Genomic DNA, 27,309 nt, shown 5'->3' with positions numbered 1-27,309 from the left:
TCTTAGATTTCCGTCTTGAATTATGAATACATCTGTAGTACAAATATTCATAGCTTCAACTCAACAGTACATAAAACAAGTTGTAAATCAGCATATGCATGATTAAAGCGCATTTTTGGTAATGCAGGTCAGTATTTTATTAGCGAAGTTTAAAATTATCGATCTCGGGAGTAATTTTGGCTGCGTTAAATAATTAATTTTATTTAATTTCAATTGACGGTACGTCTTCATTTTGTAAAACAAATCACAAAGTAAATAATAAGTTTTTATACTGGTAGCGCTATCTAACGGTAAAATTATAGCACCTCCGAAACCCATATCGAAATTATTTCCTTCAATTATCGATCTCACAAATAATCTAACTCAAAATAGACCCGTGCCTGCACATCTACACTATAGCAGGAAGCTTTTAGTGAAAATTTGAGGTCTCTAGCTATTGTAGTTGTGGAGATCTAACGCGGACAGCCGGCCTGCCAGCAATAACGAATATAATAGCGTATTTTTTTCAAAAATGCGCTAAAAATAAGGATTATGTGATTTTTGCCTGTTTGCCTGACAGTACGAATAAAAAGAAATTTAAATACTCATGGCGATGTACTAATTTTATCATTCTTCCGATAACAAGACCTGGATTGTCCTCTCTTTATGCATTTTAATTATTAGTCTGTTTAGTACGTAGCATTTAGGTATATATTGTTCTACTAATGTTTATTTACACTTTACCTACATGTAGTCCAGTATGCAGCTAATTTTGACCTGCAAAAGGTGGTGTAACAGATTTTATTACTTTAAATGGTCCATTTGGGGCCAAATAACATGATGGATTTGAAGAGTCCACACCAATTTTTTCCCGGCACAACTTTTGGCAGCCAAAAAACCTCAAAATGTTAGGACTTTTTTCAGTTTTTCGCTTAAAACTCGAAAACGGTCCATATTTTATGAATAACATTTCTTTAGTCATGTTAACGCCGTATTATTATATTTTATAATATATAATATATAAACTAGATGGAGTAAGTGTGGCTTTATTAATGTTAATGCAATTTGAATGCGATGAGTGGGGGCAAAAGAGAAAAATTTCCCACATTCAAAAGGCTGCATCGAATCGTGTTTGTTTTGAAGCAATATACTTTTCCAAGTTTGAAAATCAATCCATTTTTTTCTTGTTTTTTTTTGTAAACTCGGTAGTGCTGGACGAATTCAACCCTTCCTTATTGTCACCCCTTGATCTCCTTATTCCCCCCCGTGCATTGTAGTGGTCGCCCAGCACCGACTGAATTGTAAGTATATTTATATTTTTTCCATATATTTTGTGTTTTGAATTTATCAAAAAATTATACATTGGTCCAAATCAAGCCGGATTTGCACGTTTGTTATAGTACATAAATAGTAGAGTTATAGATAACACGTTTCGGTGCAGGTTGATAAGCGCTTTTATAGTATAGAATTCAAGTTGTAGATATCAAAACTTTGATAAAACCGCCACACATATTCCATTATTGTCAATTTAGCGCGATATTTAGCGGTTCTGAACGATGGACAAAAAAGCGGAACATCGTCTTAAGATTTTAAAGGCAAAAAAAGAACAATATTTTGCTAACATTCAACGGGTATATGATTTTAGTAGGGATGTTTCAACCCCAGAGAAATTGAGTTATTTTAAGATGAGGTACACTAATTACGAGGCAACCAAAGTTAAATTGTTAGAAACAATAGAAGATATAAACTTATTAGAGTGCGAATTAGACGAACACTTTGTTCCAAGTTTTAAAATCATTGAGACGATTGAGGAAATAGTATGTTACATTGAACATGTTGCTCAAAAGATTAAAATTCATAGTAGTTCTACTAGTAGTGCCCCCTCTACAAGAAGTGAAGAGCGGACTAACAGAATTCGCAAACTACCCGATATTCCACTCCCAAAATTCAGTGGAGATTTAAAAGAGTGGCCTTTATTTATTGAATGCTTCAATAGCCTAATTCACAACAACCCTGAATTAAACGACGTTAATCGGGCGCATTATTTACTCGGCTGTTTAAGTGATACTGCACTATCGGTATGTTCTGGAATAGCTCCTACAGGAGACAATTACAGAATCATTCTTGCTGCGCTTGTTGACAAATATGAGGACAAACGTGCCATAGCTAATTCCTTATTAGAACAATTGTTTATGTTTAAACAAAGTCCTACTGAAAATGTTCATACGTTAAACGCGTTCGTAGATAAATTCGATCCTGCCGTTACAGCTTTGCGAAAATTAGATATACCAGATTTAGCCGACTACATTTTAGCATACTTAGCTTTTCAAAAACTAAATCCCGAGACTCAACGTCTATTCGAAAACACTAGGAGAAAAACGGATATGCCTTCCTATAAGGACATCATTACTTTCATAAAAGAACAAGCCAAAATTTGTGCACGCACTAGCACCGTAGTAAATAAATTGGCAAGTAGTAGTAGTAGTTCAAAAGGTTATCCCGTTCAAAGTAGTAACAGTAATAGCAAATCAAAATCTACCCATGTGTTTCTTGCGCAGAAGCCTACACCGGCTAAATGTGCATGTTGTAAAGGTACTCATTACATTTCCGCTTGCCCGCAGTTTTTGGAGATTACGCCTGAAGAACGGTACCAAATCGTGCGCGCAAACAGTTTATGTTTAAACTGCTTAGGGTCTCATAAAATAATGAATTGTCAAAGTAATTATACTTGTAGAAGTTGTCATCTTAAGCATCACACCTTGTTACATTTCAAAACTAACTCTCGTAGTAAATCAGACCGTTCCACTTCAGGCACCCCTATTGATAACAGCTCTTCAACTTCAAATAGGAATAGTAGTAGCAGTCCAGATAACGCTCATGGTGAGTCGAATTCTTCCTCAATCAATTGTTGCACAATTACGTCAAATACTAATGGCTCTAATAATACAGTCCTACTCTCCACAGCAAAGGTCGATGTTTTGGACGTGTTCGACAATACTCATGAAGCTCGTTTTTTATTAGACAGTGGAAGTCACGCTAACTTTCTCTCTTTAGACTTTAGTCGTCGCTTGAAATTACCCCTTGCCAAATGTGACACTACAGTTCTTGGAATTGGTTCGACTAGTAGCAGAGTACACGGAAGTGCGAGCGCAGTTATAATTTCCAAAATTAATACGCATAAAAGATATTGTTTAGATGTATTAGTAGTAGATCAAATTACCAATCAAATGCCTCCAATTTCCGTCGATATAAGTCGTTTTAATTACTTAGTTTCAATTCCCTTAGCTGATACTGAATTTCATATTCCTCGAAAGGTAGATGGAATAATTGGAGCCAGTTTATTTGCACAATTGTTGGGCCGAGAGCGGATTTCAGGCCCTCCCAATACACCCTTAGCTATAGAGACTCAGCTTGGATTTGTTTTAATGGGAGTTGCACCCACCATATCTCCTTGCACACATAGTTTCTTTATCGCTTTGGAACCTCCGTTGGAGACACTGGTACAACGATTTTGGGAAGTAGAGGATGTGCCCTCTTTAAATTTAGTAAGTCCGGAGGACGTCAAGTGTGAACACCATTTTCGATCTACTTACAAAAGAGGAAGTGATGGAAGATATACCGTGGCCTTGCCTTTTCAACTCAATAGTTCTTTGTTAGGGGATTCCTATGCGGTAGCACTTCGTAGATTTTTGGCCTTAGAACAAAAACTAGATAGAGATGGAGATCTTAAAATACATTATGCAAATATTATTCGAGACTACCTAGCCCAAGGTCATATGTCAAAGGTTACGAACCACATTTGCTCGGAACCGCATTATTTTATTCCTCATCACGCAATCTTTAAACCTAATTCTAGTACTACTCCGGTTCGAATTGTTTTCGATGCTTCGTGCAAAACTACCTCTCTTTATTCTTTAAACGACCTTTTATTTGTCGGTCCTAAGCTACAAGCGGATGTTTGTACGATGTTGTTGAATTTTAGACTATTTGCAATAGCTCTTTCCGCGGACATTCGCCAAATGTATAGGCAAATTAACCTTTGCGAGAACGATCGCAAATATCAAAAAATACTTTGGAGATTTTCGAGCCAAGAATCAATAGAAACCTATCAACTAAACACAGTATCGTTTGGTGTCAGAGCGTCCCCTTTTTTAGCCCTTAGGATTGTTCGTCAACTAGCAGAGGATGAAGAGTCAACTTTCCCCATAGCTGCTGAAATAGTGAAAAGAGATATGTATGTTGATGACCTCGTCACCAGCATTCCAACCACGAGTTTAGCCATGACCGCCTATTCGCAATTAAAGGAATTATTTGGTAGAGGTGGTTTTCAGTTAGTGAAATGGGCAACAAATTCTCCAACACTAATAGAAAACATCCCTGAAGATGATTGCATTACTAATCCTATTGATTTTGACAGCTCCAACTTTAAAGTTTTAGGTTTGCAGTGGAATCCCAAGACTGATTTCTTGTCATTCTCTTTCGACATTACCAATAGACCTTGCACCAAACGCACTATACTCTCCACCGTTGCACGGTGCTATGACCCTTTAGGATTTCTGGCTCCTGTGATTTTGAACTTGAAACTCTTAATCAAAGAATGTTGGGTGCTCCAACTAGATTGGGACGAACCATGCCCTAACAGTATAGCACAAAGATGGCAGCTAATTAACACCCAACTTTCTCATCTTTTAGAATTTGAAGTACCTCGGCATATTGGAGTTACGAACAATCAGAGCGTAGCATTGGTAGGATTCGCAGATGCATGTCTAACATCCTATGGTGCGGTGGTGTACTTGCAAAGTATTGCTAATAAAAATCAAATTCACCTTCTTTGTGCGAAAACAAAGGTCTCGCCCATAAAACTAGTCACTATTCCACGGCTGGAACTTTGTGCGGCTCATTTACTCGCCAGACTCCTGCATTTTGTAATCAATTGTTATCAATCTCGTTTGAACATTGCCAAAGTGTATGCTTTCTCAGATTCTACAGTTACTCTCAACTGGATCGCTACATGCCCAACCAAATTGCCCATGTTTGTTGCAAATCGGGTGACTCAAATTAACTCCTTAATCGATCCTTTATCTTGGTATCACATTGATGGTAAAAACAATATAAGCGATTGCTTATCTAGAGGTCTAACTCCCTTGCAATTTATCAGCCACGTTTCTTGGAAAAACGGTCCTGATTGGATGAGATTAGACTTTTTGGAATGGCCAATTCGAATTGTGCGCACTGAAGATAAGGAATCGGAGGAAACTATCGCCTTACTGATTCCTGCAAAAGAAGAAAATCCATTTTTTTCCTTAATAGAGCGTTGTTCCAAATGGATCAAATTAGTGCGTAGTGTTGTTTATGTGCTTAGATTTCTTAGACGGTTACCCTACAATGTCATCATTTCCGCCTCCGACTTAATGACTGCGAAGATGAGACTTATTCGTTTGATTCAATGTAAGTATTTTTCAGTTGAACTTTCTTTACTAAAAAAAGGAATTCAACCCAAATCTTTTAGATACCTTACCCCTTTTTTAGATGGAAATATTATTAGAGTAGGTGGTAGGCTTCGTAACGCCGACTGTTCTTTTGATGTAAAACATCCTATTTTATTACCGAAGAAAGACCGATTCGTAGATTTACTTATCGATCACTATCACAGATCCAACCTACATACAGGACCACATTTAGTTTTAACCTTGATTAGGCAACGGTATTGGATACTCGCAGCACGTAGCGTTATAAGATTTAGAGTGCAGAAATGTAACATTTGCTTTCGGATGAAACCCAAACCACAATTTCCGGTTATGGGAAACCTACCAATAAGCCGAATGCAATCCCCTAAAGCCTTTTTCCAGACTGGTTGTGATTACGCGGGCCCTGTATCGATTATTCCATATCGGAAACGAGGAGTGCGTTCAATCAAAGCCTATATTTGCTTGTTTGTATGTCTGACGACTAAAGCGGTCCATTTAGAATTAGTTAGTAGCTTATCCACGGAAAACTTTTTGCAAGCCTTCAAGCGATTTATTAGTAGGCGAGGAGTAGTTTCAGAAATTAACTCCGACAACGGTACCAATTTCATTGGTGCAAGGACATCCTTAGATGAATTGTATAAAGTCATATATTCTCCTGAATATAACAAATCCATAGGAAATGAATTAGCTAACCGTGGAATACAATGGAAACTAATAGCTCCTGGAGCTCCTCACATGGGAGGGTTGTGGGAAGCGGGCGTGCGATCTGTCAAAAGTCATCTATACAAAATCTTACGCGACCAATTATTAACTTACGAAGAGTTTAATACTTTATTAATACAAATTGAGTGCGTACTAAATTCACGGCCTCTCTGTGTGCTAAGTTCAGATCCTGCTGATCCACTCTGTTTGACGCCTGCTCATTTCTTAACCATGGGCCCGATAAACCACTTCCCCACCGTCGATTATACTAATCATAATATTAATCGCTTAAACAGATTTCAATTACTTGATCGTATGATACAAGACTTTTGGAAGAGGTGGCGTTTAGAATGCCTTACTGAAATGCAAACTCGATATCGCTGGAATACTGAAACGAATCCTATTGAAATAGGGACTGTTGTCCTATTAAATCAGCCAAATGTTCCTCCATTATCTTGGCCTTTAGGCATTATAGAAAAAACTTACCCAGGAACTGACCAAGTGGTCAGAGTTCTCGATGTTCGAACCAAAACTGGTATTTACCGCCGGCCAGTAATTAAGGTATGTCCTTTACCCACGCAATAAATCTTTGTCAGTTTTTTTTTTAATAAAATTACTTTTAGTTGATCTTTCTCTTAGAATTTGATTTGTTAATTAAACGTTGTTAAATAAATAGCAACAATTATTTTTTGTTCAGGTTGTTAGTTAAATATTGGTAGATAGAAAAATAACAATTATTTTTTGTGTTCTCTTTGTCATCCTGAAGTTCGAAACCGTACTTCATCCCGGGGGGAATGTTAACGCCGTATTATTATATTTTATAATATATAAGATATAAACGAGATGGAGTAAGTGTGGCTTTATTAATGTTAATGCAATTTGAATGCGATGAGTGGGGGCAAAAGAGAAAAATTTCCCACATTCGAAAAGCTGCATCGAATCGTGTTTGTTTTGAAGCAATATACTTTTCCAAGTTTGAAAATCAATCCATTTTTTTCCTGTTTTTTTTTGTAAACTCGGTAGTGCTGGACGAATTCAACCCTTCCTTATTGTCACCCCTTGATCTCCTTATTCCCCCCCGTGCATTGTAATGGTCGCCCAGCACCGACTGAATTGTAAGTATATTTATATTTTTTCCCTATATTTTGTGTTTTGAATTTATCAAAAAATTATACATTGTTCTAAGGCCAAGGTTTTCTATACCTACTGGGTTTCGGAAGTGGTTTCTACGACTGAGTGATTTTGTTTGTCTCGAGGTTAAAATAGTGTAAAGTAACGAAACAGTTTCTTGCATTGAAATTGAATTTTGGAAAATTCCAAAAAACAGTATTTAAAAGAAAAAGGATGATACTAACCTGATCCACCATCAGCCGAAGGTCCTAACATATTGTGCACTCGATTGGCGTAAAGAACGAACGTGGGATATGGAATATCGTACTTCCGGGCAGCCTGCGACAGTGACAGTCCCTCTTTGAGAACGGAAAAAATTGCCTCCGCCATCGTCTCGGGTCGCCACGACTTCAGCGGCCCCCTCTCCCGAAATCGAAGATTATGTACAAGACTTTGATTGGTACTCCAACACTTCTGCCACATGGACTGCAGTTGGTACTGGTAACTATCTGCTAGGACAGAAAAAAGTCAGTGTTAGTATACCCCATCGAGAAAAATCAATTTAATATATTAATTATAACTAGGAAATTATCGAGCTGCAGGAAACTTTTAATAGCGCAGTGTAATTGTGGCCGTAATTAAAAATTAATTGAACAATTATTTTAACAACCTTTAAACGTTTCATGCAACTGAAAGTAGTAAGACATAAAACAAAGAGAAAAAAAGTTAAAAAAAATTACCAAATTGTTGAGTAATCTGAAACATAAGAGATTAAAAATAATTACTTCATCCATTCTAAATAGTTAAAAATGTCCATGATTGTAAATTAATGTCGCCGGACTTTAACTACCAGTCTTTAAAGCACCGATTTTAGTATCAATTAGATACCAATTATACTTACTTTATTTTATTTAATTATTAATCCAATTGCTCTGGTTTAAGTAGACTTTTGTTCTACCTACTGCTTTACGAGTGATGGGACGACCAAAAAGTGAGCGGAGCCAAAAGGCTTCTTATCTGTCTAACGAAAAGTGAAAAGTACCTTTATTGGTTAAACATTAAGTAACGGTAACGGTCACGGCTTAGGGTTTAAAATACATCTTCCTTTAACGTAATGAATAATCGTTAAAGTATAGGTACGTAATGCGTGTCTTGACTAGTCTCTCCATGTACCTACTAGATTTTCCTCCGCGATTTCGTATGCTCGATATTGACGGATACCTATACTCTATGGCAACGGAAACCCAGCGTTCATAATGTAAATGTAAGGATATCGGTACGAGAAATAGCAGAGTGCGACATCAACAAAAAAAGAAGTTTTTAAGAAAATTGTGTAATCCATCCTTAAAAAAATGTTAGCATGTAGAAGAAGGTAGTTCAGACCACCCGTCCACCCGTTTAATCACTCAGGGGCGTAAACATTTTTAACAAATAGCCCAGGGATCTTACCATATTGTTGTTCTCCGAATGACCCGAAAATTGAATCCCCACTTTTGGATGGGAGAAGGGGGGCATCGTTGTAATTTGAAATGGGAACCCACATTTTTTATTCCATATCATTGATTCTACCACAGCCGTCTATAATTACAAGCCGTGCTGAAAATTATGGCAACACTGCATGGTAGGCCGATTTCCTAATTCAACTTGACAGATTTTGAGTGTATTTTATATGTGTTTTGGGTGTAATATTCCTATTTACCCGTTTTAACAGAGCGAGATTGCGACAATTTGTGTTACTCCCTACGGAATGAACAGAAATTATTATTCAGGTAAGTTGCTAAACGAAATATATCGATTCGTTGTCATAACCTCTAAAGCAGGCTACTCCTTACTGGACCCTTTACAAGCACTTTTATTTGTTCAAAGTACCTGTAAGAAGCTCAAATATGACCTACGCACTACCTGGTACGTAAGTACGGTAAGTGTTTATCGTGAAAAAATACAATTAGTTTGTATTTCAGGTATTCTAGCACGGACATGTCAAATCGATTTCCTGAAGGAACCTTTCAACTTATTCCCAAGAGTTCATGGTACGGGAATTTGAAGTCTATGGGGTTCCCCTCTTTAAAAGCTTCGTACCTAGACCCACTGGAGTAGCGACTGGCTTAAAGTCTGCCATTCTCAATCACACCCTGGTCGTTGATATAACCTCGCTGATGCGCAGCGATTTACTGTCCTTTTACCGAAATTAAGTGCTCAAGCGTGTGCTTCACCTCGACCTCTTTAGACAGAAGTTCACCAATTTCAGAGATCTCGATGGAAAACACATTATGATGCAGTTACCAATTTACAGCGTTCCGAATTTTAAAGTCAAATAGAAATGTTATTATCCATTTTTGTAAATAAAAGAAATATATGTACAATTGTAAGCGGCCTAAGTATCTTTCCTCTATATTAAAACCGCCAAGGCGAAACACAGGGGAGAGGAAAATGCCATTTTTCAAGAGCAACAAGACGCCATTAAAACTTACATCGGCCCACCGATTGACTTTCGAACAACGTTGCCAAACTTCTCAGCATGGCTTGTAATTATAGACGGCTGTGATTCTACTCAAAAAAGTATCAAGATTTGTAGTGAAAATCTAGAGATATATGACGCGAAATCAATTGTCAGAGTGCAATTAGAATGACAGTTATCATTTTACACTTTTGTGCGTTTTTATTTGTTGAATTGTTCGTATTTATTTAATGTGTGCCAATTAAAATAATAATTGGACCATTTGGTATTGCCGTAAGTCATCGAGGTAACGTGCTTTCTTCGGCCAGCATCAATTTTCAACACAAGATTCTATTCGAAACATTTTTATCGTGGTCACAGGTGGCGCTGTAATCACAAAAATTCTCCACTCAAAAAAAGACAGCATTGCTAGCATTGCTAGCATAGCGTAGCAAAATTCAAAGGAAATACTCGTAAGTGTCCCTTCACACTGAGCGACTTAACAGCGCTGCTGGGCTGCCCAGTGTGAAGGGGCATTTACGAGTATTTACTTTGAATTTTGCAAGTATAAGAATATGCTCCCTTTTATTCATATGGACCAATATCTTTTTTTCGGTTAGAGGTTCGAGTTTTGGGCTGGGAAGTATCAAGCTTTTTTTTGTTTACTTTGAAATTGTCGAAATTATTGAATTGACCTTTTCATTAACACGTTCTTTTGCTAATCCTGTGGAATGAAACTCTTTTGCTTCGAAAAAATAAATTGTAAGGCTTGGGGGAATTGTAAAAATCCGTAAGTAATTGGTGGAATTGTTGGTCGCCTTTCTGCGTCATTTGACTTCCATAGGGCGTTGTCCTCTTAATGGCTTTCGGAAAATCCAGCCTTCAGTGAATCGGAGATATAGGAGGGTAATCTTATCTTAGTAGGGTTTTTATTACAAAAGCCGACCTAAAAATTACCCAGCTGAGATCACCAGTCTGTATTATAGAAGTACAATTCATCAGAATTCTTGCGTGTGGGTTATTCTTAAGCAAAGCCTAGTTTTTCTCGCACTCGGGGAGTGATTGGGTTTTAAAGAAAAAAATGTTGACTTAATTATTAGCCGTGATGTTGGAAAATGCGTTAATTATCTAATAAAGAATCGGAGGGATTAAAATGTAAGCAAATTTTAAGGCATTCGGTTCCGGGCCACTACGTGGTTTAAGTGCACAGTTTTGATTTTAATTCTTTATTTTCGCGTTATAGGTTTCTTTCACCTAGTTCTTTGTTTTACCGACGGAGGTCGGGCAGATGTTTTCCGTGGTATTTCTAGCTATTCTTTCTTTAAGTTTATCTTACTCTAGCTATCTTTCGCATTGATTAAATGCAAATGTCTTTTGGTACGCCATTACCTCACTGACTTCGTGTCTACCTGCTTAAGGGACTAGTGTTTTGACTTTTACCATTTACTTTTGGAGTGGTTTCTCTTTCTCCAGATGTCTGTAGTGGTTCCATTGAATCGGTTTTACGGATTTGTAGTTGCATTTAAACGAGCATTTTCTCTCATTGCGTATGTTTTTTTATTTGATTTAACCGATACCGAGACCGATCTTGTCTATGATTACTTTGTGACTACGAAGATTCATTTCTGTTAGTTTGATTATTAGATTCATAGATTGTATTCTTCACATTCACCGTTGCTTTGAATATCAGTGTTTGAAGTTACCGACACTTGGTCCGAGACCAATTTCGACGATTTTTTTTAGTTAATTTACTTGTTTTTGTTTTGTTTTGTTTTAAATTCATTGAACCAATAGAAATTTAGCTATTTGTGTACGGTAAAGTATTTTTCTTAAATTTAGCGTCACGTTTCTGCTTTTATACAGAACAGAACTACAGTTTAATATACGATTGCCGCCTTGTCAGACGTTAGCATTGCTTTTTCGCAATATTTTATGTGCAGTGCGATTCACTACCTCTTTTATTTGTTTATGTTGTGATCTGTTACAGATTTGCAGACCGCGCCTTTTTGAATTCAGGAGGTCGGTAATTTTTTTATTTCGTTGATTCCTTGATTAACGTTTGATTGCATACTGGTTATTGATACAATCGAATTGTAATTATTACATTTGCTTGGATATTCACTTAACGGTACTTTCTGTGGAAGCCTATTTTGATAATATTTTGTGACCTATTTGTAATATTTTTGAGATCATTGATTAAATTATCCTCAATTGTGACGTCCATTACTGTTTATGTTTGTCCCTATCAAGTACTTTATTCGTTTAGCTTCTCCAGATCAGAACAAGGAGTGTTAGTCTGCCTTGTTTCCCCTTTTGGTAAGTATTCTCCTCTCTCTTTTGACATTTACTAAAGACTAAGTGGCGCATATCCGGTGTACTATTACTAAAGTTCCCTGCAACGGACGTGTATATATTTCTGCGTGTTTGTTTTCTATAGGGTCTTTTTTTATTAATTACTTTAGGAAGCCAGTACAGACATATCGAGCCTGGAACTTATCTTTTTAGTTGGTACTATTGGATCATAGAGTTTAATCTCCAATTCTAATACAGAAAAAAATGTAAGAGCGATGAATTTTCAGAAAACAGATAAGAAGCTTTTTGGGATAACTTGGTAAGTCGAGGAATGGTAGGAATTTTTGATCTAACAGGAACTGCGTCTCGAAATTTTGGGACCTGTTTGTACTTCCTGTCATTTATTGTAAATCTTTTTTACAAAATCAAACTACAAATTTTACACTAAAACAAAAATCAACTTAATTAGACAATTTCAAATGTCAATAGAGTTAAACGTAATGTTTTAACAATTATTGCTACACGTAATTATCATAGTAATAAAACAAACTGGAATATTAATGTAATCGATATGAGGCAAATAAACACCTTAGGTATTATATAATATCAAAATAAAACAGTCCACTAGTTGTGCGTAAGTAGTTTATAATAGAGGAATACAAAATTGTAAACGTAACTAGCGATTATAAATACACACAAAAATACGCATATTAACGATTCAAATATCAACGCAAACATAGTATTAATAATCTAATAACATCGATAGAGGATAAATTGTACAAAAAAGTAAAAATAAACGGATTGATTACAACAAACAGTAGTCGAGGAAGCGCGTTTGATATCAAAAAATCGTCTACGGAATGTTTTAACATCTAATTGTAGAAAATCAGTCAGCACCTGAGAAAAGTTAGTACCCGCCATTGTCGTAAAAAAGTGAGACAATGCTGTGTTTCTTACAAAACGCCCACCACCATCGAAAACCCGACAATCCCGTAAACATAAACTCGGGATCGCGCAAGCGCCGCAGCTTTTCGACAAAATTCAAGATCGACTGAAGCGACTTTTTCGTTCGCCGATTGTACGGCGAGACGGAAACGTCGCAGCAAAACTCTAAAACCGCCTCCTCCTCGCGAGCCGTCAAACCTGCTTCCTCGAGTACCGCCATGCGTTTAGATTTTCCAAGTATGTTATCGTAAAGCGTTCCCTTCGGTATGCCGTAGCGCGACGACGCCTGGGTAAAGCGCATTTTCTGTTTAACGACCGCCTCTATCGCCTCTCTTAGCTGTTCCTGCGTCCACGTCGGCGTTTTAAGCTTTAGTAAGCTTGGATAATCTGACCAAACAAAATAAAATGACGCAAAGTTAATTACAAACAAAAACAAAATGGTAGGTATACGATAATTAATAAAAATCAAGCGATTACTACAACACGAGGACATTTGTGCCATTCCCACAATTAACAGATGAGGCACAAAGGAGGTGAGAATTGGTAACATCAATTAAAGTTATCTAAAGTCGCTTTCATCATGGTGAGATTGGGAACTAATCGGATTAAAAATGAATTAAAAAAATAAAGCGAAAGTTTGCAAAATTATACACGCCATGCTATCGGAATAGTTAACTAAAAAGCACAAAATCGGTGCAACTGTTACAAAACTGAAACACACAAACACACGAAACTTACTACTTGTCAATCGCGGGCGAATAAAGCCGAGCGCGCACAGTCGCAGTGTACGCTCCGCTTTACGAGCCCTAAATCGTCGCGTTCTGTTTAAAGCTAGGCGTCATTGTCTCGTCATGGCACGACTACTAATTATTCCTAAAGCACGTGTACGACGCCAGAGCGTCATAACCGGCACGTTACACCTTTGAGCTGATGGCTTAATGGGCACACCAGAACGCACCAGCTCAATGGCGCGCTGTAACTCCGCCGAGGTCCATCCAGTAGGACGCGTCGATTTTCTCGTCGGCGTCGCCGTACATTCAAAATTAAATTCGTTAAAACGTTCTGAAATGCGAAATTTCCTCGTGACAGGATTACCGATTTAACGTGAAATAGATGTGACAAATTCGTATAATTAGTAAAGAACAAACACATTTAAAGTTAACTACTAAAATGCTCAAATTCTAATCGCTTTTCCTCCGAATGTACGTAATCTGGGCAACTTTAAAGTAGTTTACAAGATTAAAGTAATAAGCGAGAGTCGAGTACAACATAAATCTACTTAGATTCGTAGCAGTTGGTAATCTGATCATTTAGAACTGAATCAAACTTTCCATATGCATAAGAGACAAACAGGTTACTTAGAGAATTAATTAATTTATAACCTAATGGGATAAATGGTAGAAAGAAGTGAAGGTGGAACTCCTCCTTTTAAGACCTCACATCGTGTTTCTGTGGTCGACTTCCTCGCAATGGTCGTAAAATTCAGTTTAAACCTACGTATGTCCGTTAGCGATTATTGTATTGTTTTTCGTCCCACCTTATGTAACGCTGAAGGTCAATTTCCCGAAGAAAATTGCGCGGATGTTCTAATTAACCAAATTTTACTTTTTCGGACGATACGAAATGGTAGGTATCCTAAATCTACACGATTTCTACATTGCGTATACTGATAGACCGACAGACAGAATGATTGCAGTAAATAAATCAACTGTGGAAGTATTTTGAATTCAAAATGTTGAGTTTAAATTTTTTCGATTTTTAGAGACTTGGGCAAAGTTTAAATTTTTTGTAACTTCAGGAGTTTGAGTAATGTGGGATTTACAAATCATAGAAACTTACAGAGTATAAAAATTTCTTTTCCAAATTTTCCATGAGTGAAATTTAGAGATGCCCGCCAGAAATTTTCACTGAAGGAGAAGGAGAATGATTTTAATTATACATGGTTAGTGAGAAAGGCGTGACATACCAAAATTTCATCTTTTAAAAATAGAACACGCTGTACAGTATTTGATATTCTTTTCTCAATTTTAAGCAAAATTTGTAAGAATCATTATGTACCTATATTCAATCGTTTCCGGGTTATAGTATATAGTATTTGAAAAAATAAACGCTCAAAAAAATAAGAAATAAAAAATAATAAAAATATAATTTTAGATTGTTATTATTGTTTCTAGTCCTGATGAAGCCCCTGGGCGAAACGGTGACTTTTCGTTCAACATGGATACGGTCCTATCCCGAAAGACACTCGCATCTTAATGTACAGGGTGTTCCATTTAAAAAATTATATATACAGGCCAGCGTTTTTTAGACAATGTCTTTTTCTGGTGAATTTGCAGTAGAGGAACTATAGAATCAATCTCACTAGTTGATGGTTCACTGATAACAACAGTTTTTCTGCCGAAACACATTTGTCTTTCCAAAGTTTTACTGCGCCTTTTTGGGATTTTACTTTCAAATTGTTTTTTTATACGTAAAGTAAAGATAAAGATTCGTCGTTGATTTAAACAATTGATGCTTCTTTACTTGTGGATCCAATGGATGAGATACAGCAAATAAGGAGTCACTTGACTAGAACCCCTATGTCATTTAACTAAGATTGCTTAATGAAGCAGCTAAGGTTGAAGTTCTTGGCCAATTTGCCAAAAATCCCTCAATGTCAACATTTAGTTTTTTGTTTAATTGTCTTAATGAATATTGACTTTATTGGTACCACTGGAAAGCATTTTTCAGTAGCTTTCCAATGATGTGTCACAAGTATGGGGTTGCCATTTAGGCTGGGGGGTTAAAGGGGATGGGAGGTTGTCACTCATAACGACATTCTGGTTTCCCCTTGATATATCCGAAACGGTTTTTCGCGATTTTCAATATCTTCTTTAGTTTGCCAAGTTTCAAAATTGACACCTCATTATAGATAGGGAATGATATCCGATCACGATAAGGAGCCGAGAAGGGAGACTATGGTTGGTAGAAATTAATTCCTTTCGTTTAGGCCCTTCATTCATGAAGGGAAGGATACAAACAGTCCCCCCTCCTACCCCTATTTTGATAAGGTCTAAAAACGAACGACGGTAGTTGGTAGAAAACAGTTTTTGCGACCTTTAATTAGAATATCATGAAACTTGCCGCCACTAAAGGTTTGTTGTATGTAAAAGCTATACACGGTTTACTTTCACAAACAGCATATCAGTAAATAATTCATGGGGGAAGGGGACCTTAATACAGTAAAATTTGATGGCCGTCTGGCACACGTTCAAAGTACAGGCTACTAATTGCAAAAAATTCCAGGACTCTAGGACAAATTACCCCAAAAGTAGTTCAAAACCGCAGAAGTGCAACGGACGGACGGACGGACCAAACCCGAACAATAGGATATTTTCTAATTCTTAAAAAATTCGCTAAACACCAGCTCTCTTTCTCGGAGCATGCCGTGTGCTGTTTTGATGCGCGGTGTCTGTTGTGTTACACAGAAAAGACCTACATCAACTTGTTTCGTTTTGAGCCTTCAGTTCCGATTAAACCGGATGTTTCAATATGTGATCGAATAGATCGTAATGTCATATATGTATATTTTACAAATTTTTCGTATCTTACCAAATAAAAGAGATTATCTCGAACACACCCTATGTCTTGAAGCTGTATTTATTTCTAATTTGAGTATCCATGCCCAAGTATCTTTATTTTCAAGAAAAAAAATTGGAACCAGACCTAACGCTACAGCTGCTTGACCGGAAAGAGTGGCAGACTATACGTTCCAATTTTGAGGTTGTTTTTTGCTTATTTGAGACCTATGGAGCTGTTTTTTTTTAAATTTCAGCGTCTATTGCCTTCCGATTCCAAGAAAAGCAAATAGGCACGGTGCGGCCCTCTCAAAGGGAACTTGAAGGCTATAATTTTCAGGCTTTCTTTTGCTAATTTGAGCGCCCATTTTCAAGTATTGTGAACCTTTCGTTTTCAAGAAAACAAAAAAGTTGGTTCAACCTCCATTAAAAAAACCTATGGTATGATTCTGGGATTTCACAGTATTGCCCGCATTTCGCTTTCAAGAAAATAAAAAAAAAACGGGTCCAAAGTGAACGGTGCAGCCATCTTTCACAGGGAAACTTGTGGTCAACATGTTAGGAGTATAATTATGAAGCTGTTTTTCTGTCCATGAGCTTTTCGTTTAGAAGCTGCGAAAGGTATTTACCTTCTTTTCGTAAATGAACCCTATAAAGGGTGCCCATTATGTATGGAAGATACTATGCGATCAAAAATGATTTGCTGTCGAGTCACCTTTGGAATTTTTGTTTACATGGGAAATCGTACTTAACTTGCACTTCCAAAGGCGACCCGACAGCAACTCATTTTTGAACGCCCGTTAGTATATATCTCTCTCTAAATATCGACTGTATACAAAATTGATCTATATGAAAGTTGTTTAACATTTTATTTCCCATATAATAAGGCAGCATTCCATTGTTTTTATTTCAGAAAACAAATGAATAACGAAAAACAATTGAATTTTTTTAAATAGCAATGCGCACTTTCATTAAGCTCATTTGATAAGACATTTTTTTCTCTTTTCAATGACGTAACACGTTAGAAGAAATAAGCTTTTTGTGATAGATTATGCCACTGTCTTGCAGTTAATGATGAACATTTTGAACATTCATTGCGATGAAAACCATTTTACTGCTAATTTCGTTTTGTCTTCAAGGTTTAATAATAATAATAATAATAGAGATTTATTGCCCAACAGAACAGACCTTCCAATTACAGGACAATACATAATAGTTAACGCGCAATGATTTAATGTAATAAGAAAAAAAAAAGAAAAAGAAAGAAACACAACAAAAAACTCAAAATCTTAACATAACTAAACAACAACAAAATAATTAAATTCATATTTAAAAAAAAAAACCAAATTAAATTGTCGACAAACTGCAAGTTACATTCTATGCATATAAAATAAAGAGAGCAGGTGTAACGTGACATTTTCACTGTGACATGTAACTACGAAGCACGGCTGATATTTGAAATAAAGTGTCATGGTAAGAAACGTACACGTTCATTTGTTTTATTTTGATGTAGGATATCTGGATCTAATTATAATAAATTTTTTTGAAACATTTTCTTGAATATGGAGAGTAACATGTTATATCATTGAAAAGAGAAAAAAATCTCTATCAAATAAGCCTAATGAAAAGGTGCACTGCCATTAAAAAACATTCAATTGTTTTTCGTTACTCCTTTGTTTTCTGAAATAAAAACAACTGAATGCTGCCTTATTATGAGAAATGAAATGTTAAACAACTTTCATATAGAAATACATTTGATATTTACCGAGATATACATATACTATATTCCATACATAATAAGCACACTGTATATTAAAAATGAAAATCCAAAAAATGTCCTGCAAATTTTGGATGCAAATGGTAGGTGTGAGGCTGTATATACCTAGAGACTACCATATCGGTTTTGGTTGTCCTTTCTTAGCGTTCATAATATGGCAGGTTGTAACCATACCTCCAAACGGGATGCAATATTGCTAGGCTTTGCTCATTTAGTACCTGCTAATGAAAAAAACGAAAAATATACGACGGACAGAACCATCAAGTTAGCCCCCGCAATAAAAAAATTTCACTCTCAGCCCTCCGAAAATGGTGTTACGGTACTCGGTAGCTCCTCTATTCTTATTAAGATCCCACCACTTTTGCAACGGAAATTTTATTTTATTTTAGTTCAGATTCTGTGTTCTGTTGATGAAGTGTTTTTTTTTTGTTTTTTTTAAATTTGACCCTAAACAAAACCGGGGGGCTAAGAGTCAAATTGGCCACTGCGATTCAATTTAAGAATAGTATATTAAAGTACAAGTGTCATTTGACGAAGATTGTCGCACGAGGTAGTTTGCCGCATAAGCCGCGTAGCGGCGAATGCGGCAAAAGCCGAGTGCGACAAGTAGACAAATGACACGTGTGCTTTATACTATTTTTTCTATTTCGACTTTTATTTTAAATAATAAATTATACAAATTATAAATATTGCCTTTAGGCGTTGTTAGGTAATTTTAAACTATCATTCAGTGTATGTTGGTAATAGACACAGTTCATTTATTTTCACGTTGGTTAACCTGATTCCTGTATTTTCAAACTTCAAACTTTTAATTATTTGGTCATAATTCCATTTTGCGGCAGTTATGATGAATACGGATGACAAACACGTCTCTTGTACCCCACCAGAGACCCAAGAGATTGCCAATGAAGCGACGTTAAATTTACTGCCTGTAAAATCGAAAGTAAAGTACGAGTACAAAATTTTTGAAAACTGGCTGGCCGAGAAGGGAGTTCAAAAAGTAAGCAAGAATGTACTGCTGGCATATTTTACTACGCTAAGTAAAAATAAAAAAGTTCTACCCTTTGGAGTATATATTCAAAATTAATCGGAATTAATACAATCGGTCAAGTTCATCGTACGTTATTTACACTTTACAGGTTATGTTTAGTTTTGATTTAACGGATACCGTTGACAGCAAAAAAGCGAGGGGTACCAATCCAACAAAATAAAAAAAATAATGCGTTTCTATTTCTTTCAGCATCATTTCTGTCTAGAAACGCACGCAAACTGGGCCAATCAAGTACGGTTTCGGTATTGTTTCCACATCGAAATAGAAAAAAACTTTTTTTCCAGATCAGCGCACAAATTAAAATTGGAACAGCACAATAAAATTGTCATTACACATTTTTTTTAATTGCGGGGGCCTAACTTGATGGACCTAGGACAGACGGCCGGACAAATGATTTGATTTCAGCACTGAAACATCAAATTATGTGGGTCTTATTATTCATAATGAAATCGCTTGTAAAGTGGTAACCTATATTGACCTATACGTAAGGGTGAGTGGACTATAACATCTAGTGTGTAAATGGGGTGGATTTATTTCTCATTGAACTCTTTTTCAATTTGTAAGGTTATGTTTACTCAACTTCATTTGTAATCAATATTACTTGCATTGCATGAAGCCCACCATTCCAATATCTTCTTGAAAGTAACCCAAGAGTGCTTGAAATGCAAAATAGTCTTTCCCTTATTATCCTGTGAGTACGTCGATAAATGGCAAATCAAATAAATACTGTTTTAATTAATATATCGTGGCGTTGCACGGATAGAATAATTAACCATTGTTAAAAAAGTTACCCGAATGTTAAACAAAAGCCTTTTGTTAACATTTGCATTTATATAAAAAATTTAACGTGCACCTATCACATAATCGCAACAATAGGCGCCTGCGTATTTTTTTTTGTTAACCGAATTATATCTATCTTACGTCCCAAATTTGATAACCGTTCCCACAATACAATAAGACACAATTTTTTCGACATCACGCCCACTCCGCTTAATTTCGTAATAGCGAGGACCCCTCGAATTGTACGCGGCTAAATTAGATTAAAAACTTTTTTTTTGTATAGAAATAAAATTTAAACCTACACTATAAATACGCGTATTGATTTTCACGGTTTCATCCCCCTTTTTTATATTAACCGAATTATATTGAGGGGGGACTTAATTTTATTTATTTCGCTGTGTATCAAATTGAAGAATATTCGAATCGTTCGCTCCGATGTATAATATTCAAGTAGCGGATATGTGTACATAAAATGGGTAATAAATAAATAAGATAAGTAGCTCTTTCGTATTATAATTAATTTTTACAAACCAGAACTAATTCAAATGTTCCATAAGCCTTAATTATACGTCGTATAGATGAAAGCATATTAATTAACCGCTGCCTACCAACCGTAAATTATGAAATATAATATAGGCGTTAACACACCCAGAAGTTTTTTTCGGGTTATTTATTGAATTACGTTTCATCCTGTGGGTCTAACTTCCCTTTGATATAAAGCAAAAGAGGTTATAACACTTACCGGCTATTGACGATGTAGAGGCGCCGAGCCAAGCGTGAGACGATTCTAACAACTTGGCCTGAAAAAAAATGGAATTTGTTAAAATAGTTGCATCTGGTAATTCACATCAATTTACTTAAAGTATGGGGTAATGAATAAATCTAAAAAATATTGGAAAAGATTCTATTTAGGTATAATTACATCATTTGGATGTCTTTCAACATTGCGGGTTAGTGATTTAATTTAATAACAGTTTCCTTTCTCAGAATACGATTTACATAAATAAATCAAAAGAAAATGTCACGATATTAAAACAGAAGAATGGCTTGTCACTGCCCTTACTCCGGCATTTTCTATAACAAATCCATGAAAAGTTAGTTCATGATGGTATAGCAAATTTTTGGTATTTACTGTTTGTTACTGCGATATAATAACAACAGCATTAATAATAGTAATACAAACAACGTCGAAACTATTATATAAATTATGATTAGGTAGTATTGGCTTCGTAAAACTCCCTAATTTATACGCATTACGAAACCCCAGTGTCATAATGTGTCATTTATCAAAGAAATAAATAAATACATAAAAAAGGCTTAAGAGATTATTTATTGTCAATAGTGCTTCTGTTGTTATTGTTTGGATTAGGTTTCTTAATAGAATTGTTACCTTGAAAAGGATCCCACAATTTATTGTAAACTGGTAGGTATGTCATATCCGTTACCGTATAACTTCGAAAATTTCGTCTTCGAATAGCAGGTTCGCTCTAAAAATGTGCTCCTGGAATAGGTATTTGCCCTAAGATAATTAGCCCCCGCTCTTGAGAAATGTAACGTACTTTTTGAGGTGAAAGGGAGAAACAGCTATTCAGACGGGGACAGTTTTTTCTTTGGGAGCGAATATTCCTAGAAGGAGCGACCAAAAATATTAAGTGGCTATTGATTATTAGGAACCTAATAAAGAAAAGATGCATATATTAATACGAATTGGAGGGTATTTACAGTTATTGGTCACACACAAGTTACCTACTTACTTCGAATTGAACTACACCTGGGACGAGAGAAAATATGCCAGGGACAAATTCTCCTGGAGGGAATTTTTCGGAGCTAAATTTACTGCCAACCTTTAAGACCTAGGAATGTTGTAAGTGTTTTAAAGACTCTTATACCATGTGATCCAGAATACCTGGGCACAGTTTAAATTTGGCGCTTTAAGTTTTTAGTGTTTTTTACTTGATAGCTGTTGGTCAACATGGTTTCAAATAAACAGTACATAGGTACATTAAAAGAAAATACTTTATAAGGATCATGTAACCTTACTTTCTCAGCTTAAAGGTTTTAAAGGGGACGACTTTTATTGCTTTCATTTTAAAGCCCACTCGGTTGTGCTTATTGCAATTCAACGAAAGATATGCTACCATGTTAGTGGAAGTTATCGAAGATGTAAGAAAACGTATTATCTAATCAAGCTGATAAATGACCTTTGATATGTTACCAACATTATAAATGTTTAGTCTTGCGGGAAATTCAAACTGTCCTCAGTTACTTTGGATCATCCGGTATACTCGTACATGTATAATACGCTATTTATTTTACTATATCTGCAAAATCAAAAAAGTACGGAGAGAAGCATCTGATAATCCTTCCTCGATAACTGTCAAGTTACTCTTGAAGACTAAACGGTTTGTGGAAAATAGTTGGCAGGCGGGGGGGGGGGGGGGTGAGTACACGATAGTTCCATTGCCATTTTCAGAACATAATAGGGTGAATAGGGAAAAGTGATTGAAGTCCGTCCGTGCTGGGTGGCTTAAACATAATTTTCCGCTGCTATTTCCTTTGCAGTGTGGAGGAAAGAATTTGATAAATAATGCTTCTCCAACAATTGTCCTGCGAGTCCCGAAGAGTAAAAGGTCGGTGAAAAAAGTGTTACCATAATTTTACGAAAATGGCCATTAACTCTTAAGTTGCTGGGGGATATTCCACACCCCCCAGACCTCCCGTTACTACGTTCTCTTCAGTGCGGGGCAAACGATCTGATAGTGCTTTTCTAAAAAAAAAACTGTCGCACGAGTTCTGAACACTAGAAACACTGAAAAAAGTGTTACCTGGGGAGTATAGAATAACCCCCCCCCCCCCCCGTACACGGTGGTTTTACTGCAGTATATAGGGAAAAGTCCTACTGTGCTCAGTGGTTTTGAACTCCCACCGCGTTTAATATAATTTCCCGGAAATGGTCATCGACTCTTACGTTGATGGGGGGGGGGGGGGGTTATTCCATATCCCAGTCTCTCCGGTGCTACGTTCTTTGTAGTGCGGTGAAAAGCATCTGACAATGCTTCCCAAAAACTGCCCTGTGAGTTCTGAAGACTGAAAGGTTGATGAAAAAAGTAATATCTTAAGAGTTCCTTCTTCAAAAATTGAATGGAAACAAAACGAGCTATTGTAGATAATTATTTACAATACAGTAAACAAATGTTTTAAGCTACCTTCCAAATATTCTTCTCCTGACGTTGCGTCACCCTATAGAAATTTGTCTAAGGATAATGTCCCAGGGTTCGTATGTGTGTAAGTGAAATACAGAGGAGGTCAATGGTTCACAAAAAAGTAGATTCGCTCGACATTCTGCTTAGATTGCAACTGTTACGTCCTCTACTTTTCTTATGTCAAGATGCGTCGTTGTTGATGAACTCGTAGACAAGAGTTCATGACTTTCGGCGCCCTTGCAGCTCATAATACAGAAGTAGAATGTTTTACTTCGTCTGGATACAACCTTCTTATTTTTTGGTTTGTGCGATCACACCAAATTAATTTACTGTACTATACCAAAATCACACGTATGCGGCTCTCCCAAAACAATGCCCTTACGGTAATAAACTGAATTTGTTTCACTTCTTTGTTGTTCAATCGATTTTTTTATTTAGAACGCCGTGCTTCGTGTAGCTCATTCACAACCAACAGTTAAACAGTCGGTCAAGATTAACTCTCTTAAAAAATCTTCACACAACCTGTTGCCATTATTACATTAACTTTTTTCCCCTTTCTCTTTTTTACTTTCATATTTATCTTACCGAGTAGAAAAACCGACACGGAGTACGGATCCAACGCAAATCTTGCGGTCAACGTGCCTTCTCAGCGCATCCGAGAGCCCCGATTTCTATGTACTCTGCGGTTCGGCTAAAGGCAACCGCAGAATTTGGAAAGTTCGCTGCTATCTCGGTAAGAACCCACGCGTTCTACATAAATCCAAACGTTTATCACTACTATCCGAAAGAAGCGGTACATACCCATATATAAAATCGAAAAATTTAAACTGAAAACGGGCTCCCGTTACATCATCCCTCAACACATCACCGATTTAGCTGATTAACGGAGTCTAGCCCTTTGCCGGAAACTGAATTATTTGCTTTCGTTCTCGAGTTATTGCGCGGAGAGACGGGCGATCACACAAAAACAACGACCAATCGCTATGATTCAGCATACTAGTAAAGTAAATGGTATAAAAATGATATGAGTGGGATGGTATCAAATGAAAGTTCATTTAATTCTACATTGTCTAAGATATATTTAAATACAAATTGGTTAGCACAAACACTGGACGTGTTTGTCCGTCTGTCCGTCCGTTTGTCTGTGTCTCTTTGCCCGTCTGTTCTTCGTCTAACCCGAGAACGAATACAGACAGAGATGTCAAACCTTGGCCAATTGATTTGTAAGAGATGTTGTCAATTAAACTTTTCCTGTCACGATTTCTGAATTTTATTTCCGAAATTTAAGCTTTGTTGCTGCTAGAGCAAACGTTTTGGTATGGCCTGATTTTCAAAATAAAAGGTTTATAGAAACATTTTACTTTTCAACAACATCTAATTTTGATATTTATTGTAAAACAGTTTTTAATTGAATGGATGCGTAATTAAAAACACTGATTTACAAAAAAAGGAACAGATAAAGTAAAATATTTGTACAAATGTACAGGATGGGTCAAATTCGTGACTCACCATTCGGCGAGAGATACAATGTAGGTTAAATAGGGACAAAGTTGCCCATTTTTGTGCCTAAAAAAACGCATTTAAAATTTTTGAAACATCTTTGAAAATAACTGAGATATCACCGAAAAACTGAAAATGTCAAAGTTCGTTTTCATTTTCCATAAACGGTTGGAAATAGACGGTTCTCGTTAGCTCCGTTTATGGACACCTTTTTTTTGAGAATCTGAATCTGTTCTCAGAATTTCCATAGCACGCTAGATGTAGAAGATACATGCTACTACTTACATTTTTCTTATGGGCGCCATATTGAATTTTTACGGAATGAGATAGAGGACAAAAAAGAAACTCATTTGAATGCATTGCCATCATAGCCATGTTGATTCAGCAAGATCTAGGTACCCATTGTTTTTTGTCCGCTATCTCATTGAGCAAAGATCCAATATGGCGCCCATAAGAAATAAGAAAGTAGTAGTCTGTACCTTCTACATCTAGCGTGCTATGGAAATTCTAACAGATTCAGATTATTCAAAAAAATTGCCTATAGAAGGTGCTAACCGGAACAGTCCGCTTCTGACCGTTTAAGCTAGGGAAAATGAAAACAAAATATGACATTTTCAGTTTTTCGGTGATATCTCAGTTATTTTAAAAGATCTTTCAAAAATTTCAAAAAAATTTTCAGAGTTAATCAGCCGTAGCAACCACAAAATAAAATTCTGGAAATAGAATTGAGAATGCAGGTTACGATCGGTTTAACTGACAACACGAAAAAATGTGTTGATGCGATTTTGTAGATTGGATTTCAGTTTGTGAGGCTCTAAACAGTGCCGGACTGGACCCCAAAAGGCCCACCGGGAAATGGGAACAAAAGGCCCACTCCCTACCAATGTATATATTTAAATTGATCGATCGATTATTAACGAGCTCCTAGCGAGTTTATAATTTTGCGGTGTCTGCCCGTCCGTCCGTTAGCACGATATTTTGAAAAGCAATGGAAGCAAAGATTTTAAATTAGTCGATGGCTCCTTTGGGTATGTGTCGGAAATGTAGGGATATTCTGGAAAGAATTTGATTATGTTGTGGACTGCTTGGTTTCATCATCACGTTTCGAAATGATTCGATCTAACGGCAGACTTGCCAATTGACTGGATCTGTAAAAGAGGGGTAGCAAAAGAAACACGTGAAACTGGGTTGGAAATGTGTGGGTAATTTTGGAAACGTCAAACATGTTTAGGAATGGTACCCATCTTACACGTGTACAATTATAGTCAAAAGTAATGACAAGATGAAAATGACAATGATTTTACTGCGATGCTTCGTCATTGAGGAAAATTATTCGCCTTGTGCATCTCATGAATCGTTTAAACTGCATGCAAAAAGAACGCTGCTTTAAATAAGAATAAATTTGTACTTGTTAAATGTCCGTAGTGATAATAATCTTCATTAGTTCATTCAACGAATCGCTTGGATAAATTTAAACTGTGTTTATCATACGAAGCACGGCGATATTAAAAAGGCTCAACGTGGAATAATATTTTAAATGACAAACTGTCAACGTGCACTCTCTGAAAAACGCATTCGGGTTATACGTGTGCACGACATCCCCGTGCTGCATGCATGCATTCATGTATACGTATTGTTGAATTGTCTTGTTAAAAATAAAACGGTAATTACACGGTTCGGTTTCTGGCGTATTGGTCATTGCCGTTTCTCTTCGAAACGTAAACGCTAATATGGTAAAAAGGAGCGCATTGCTTGAATCTTGCATGACTCGCTTGCCAAGATCTCAACCCTGGGTGGCTTTTATAAATTATGATGCTTAGGTATGACATAACTTGATACCAACAAGCTACCGAACGATTTTTGCTTCCGTTGCACTGCAAGTGGGTATTAGCGAACCGATTGACAAAATAAGGGTTGCGGTTATGCTGATTAGTTAACGATCAGGTCACGCGCTCCCCCGTAAAGTATTTCGTCAAAAGATTTAATTCCGTTGTTAGTTGTTATCCATAACGATCTGAACATAAAAGAAAGGAAATAAAAGAAACAATAGTAAGCGTGCATATTTTACTAACGAGTTACATTTAAAAAGTGTGCCAGTTATCAAGAAAAAATTTTAAACATATAATAGCGAGACTTGTGACGCCAGAAAATAATGAATACAAATTTATACTAGATGTTTACTGCTCGTTGTGCATATATTAACAAAATGGGGATAATGTGCCTTAGCAGAAGACATTAAAAATAATGCCCGAATACATTAAGAGCGTATACCCGCAAAAGTGACTTCTTTTACTGCCGATGACGATCATCGCGAGAATGACACGCGAAAACTCTAATTATGAGGGGTGTAAGTCTCGACATCATCGCACCACCCGTTATTATTCTTTGCCAGTTGTAATAATTTTAGCAATTTTAATTACAGTAACGGACATCCTGTTATAAAATATGGATCCCGGAAAAAGTCTGTAAAAATGTTTTCACACGTAGTATTACCTACCGTGAAAGTGT

General features: G+C 36.5%; 2 protein-coding genes across 3 annotated transcripts; one reads left to right on the top strand and one right to left on the bottom strand.

Moving 5' to 3' along the window:
- The first annotated feature begins 1,535 nt into the window (after positions 1-1,535).
- On the top strand, positions 1,536-6,734 carry LOC116166263. Its single transcript, XM_031481136.1, has one exon. It carries the CDS (start codon positions 1,536-1,538, stop codon positions 6,732-6,734), a length of 5,199 nt encoding a protein of 1,732 aa, XP_031336996.1.
- Positions 6,735-7,242: 508 nt separating this feature from the next.
- LOC116165749 lies at positions 7,243-20,907 on the bottom strand. 2 transcript variants are annotated; one of them, XR_004144189.1, is made up of 2 exons: positions 20,841-20,907; positions 7,243-7,771 (listed from the first exon to the last, which is right to left on the bottom strand). XR_004144189.1 is itself a non-coding variant. In XM_031480415.1 (2 exons), exon 2 carries the CDS (start codon positions 13,232-13,234, stop codon positions 12,896-12,898), a length of 339 nt encoding a protein of 112 aa, XP_031336275.1. In that variant the 5' UTR covers positions 13,235-13,320; positions 20,841-20,900; the 3' UTR covers positions 11,693-12,895. The 2 variants fall into 2 exon arrangements, 1 of the variants encoding a protein (XP_031336275.1); XM_031480415.1 differs by lacking the exon at positions 7,243-7,771 and adding an exon at positions 11,693-13,320 and having other exon boundaries at positions 20,841-20,900.
- Between the last annotated feature and the right edge of the window lie 6,402 nt (positions 20,908-27,309).

The sequence above is a fragment of the Photinus pyralis genome, unplaced genomic scaffold (genome assembly GCF_008802855.1).
Source record: "Photinus pyralis isolate 1611_PpyrPB1 unplaced genomic scaffold, Ppyr1.3 Ppyr1.4_LG3a, whole genome shotgun sequence".
Lineage (NCBI taxonomy): Eukaryota > Metazoa > Arthropoda > Insecta > Coleoptera > Lampyridae > Photinus > Photinus pyralis.
This window is presented reverse-complemented; position numbering and strand designations above follow the sequence as displayed.

Excerpts from the sequence above, each read along its gene's own strand:
- LOC116166263 (XM_031481136.1), top strand. The coding sequence starts at position 1,536 with ATGGACAAAAAAGCGGAACATCGTCTTAAGATTTTAAAGGCAAAAAAA.
- LOC116165749 (XM_031480415.1), bottom strand. The coding sequence starts at position 13,234 with ATGCGCTTTACCCAGGCGTCGTCGCGCTACGGCATACCGAAGGGAACG.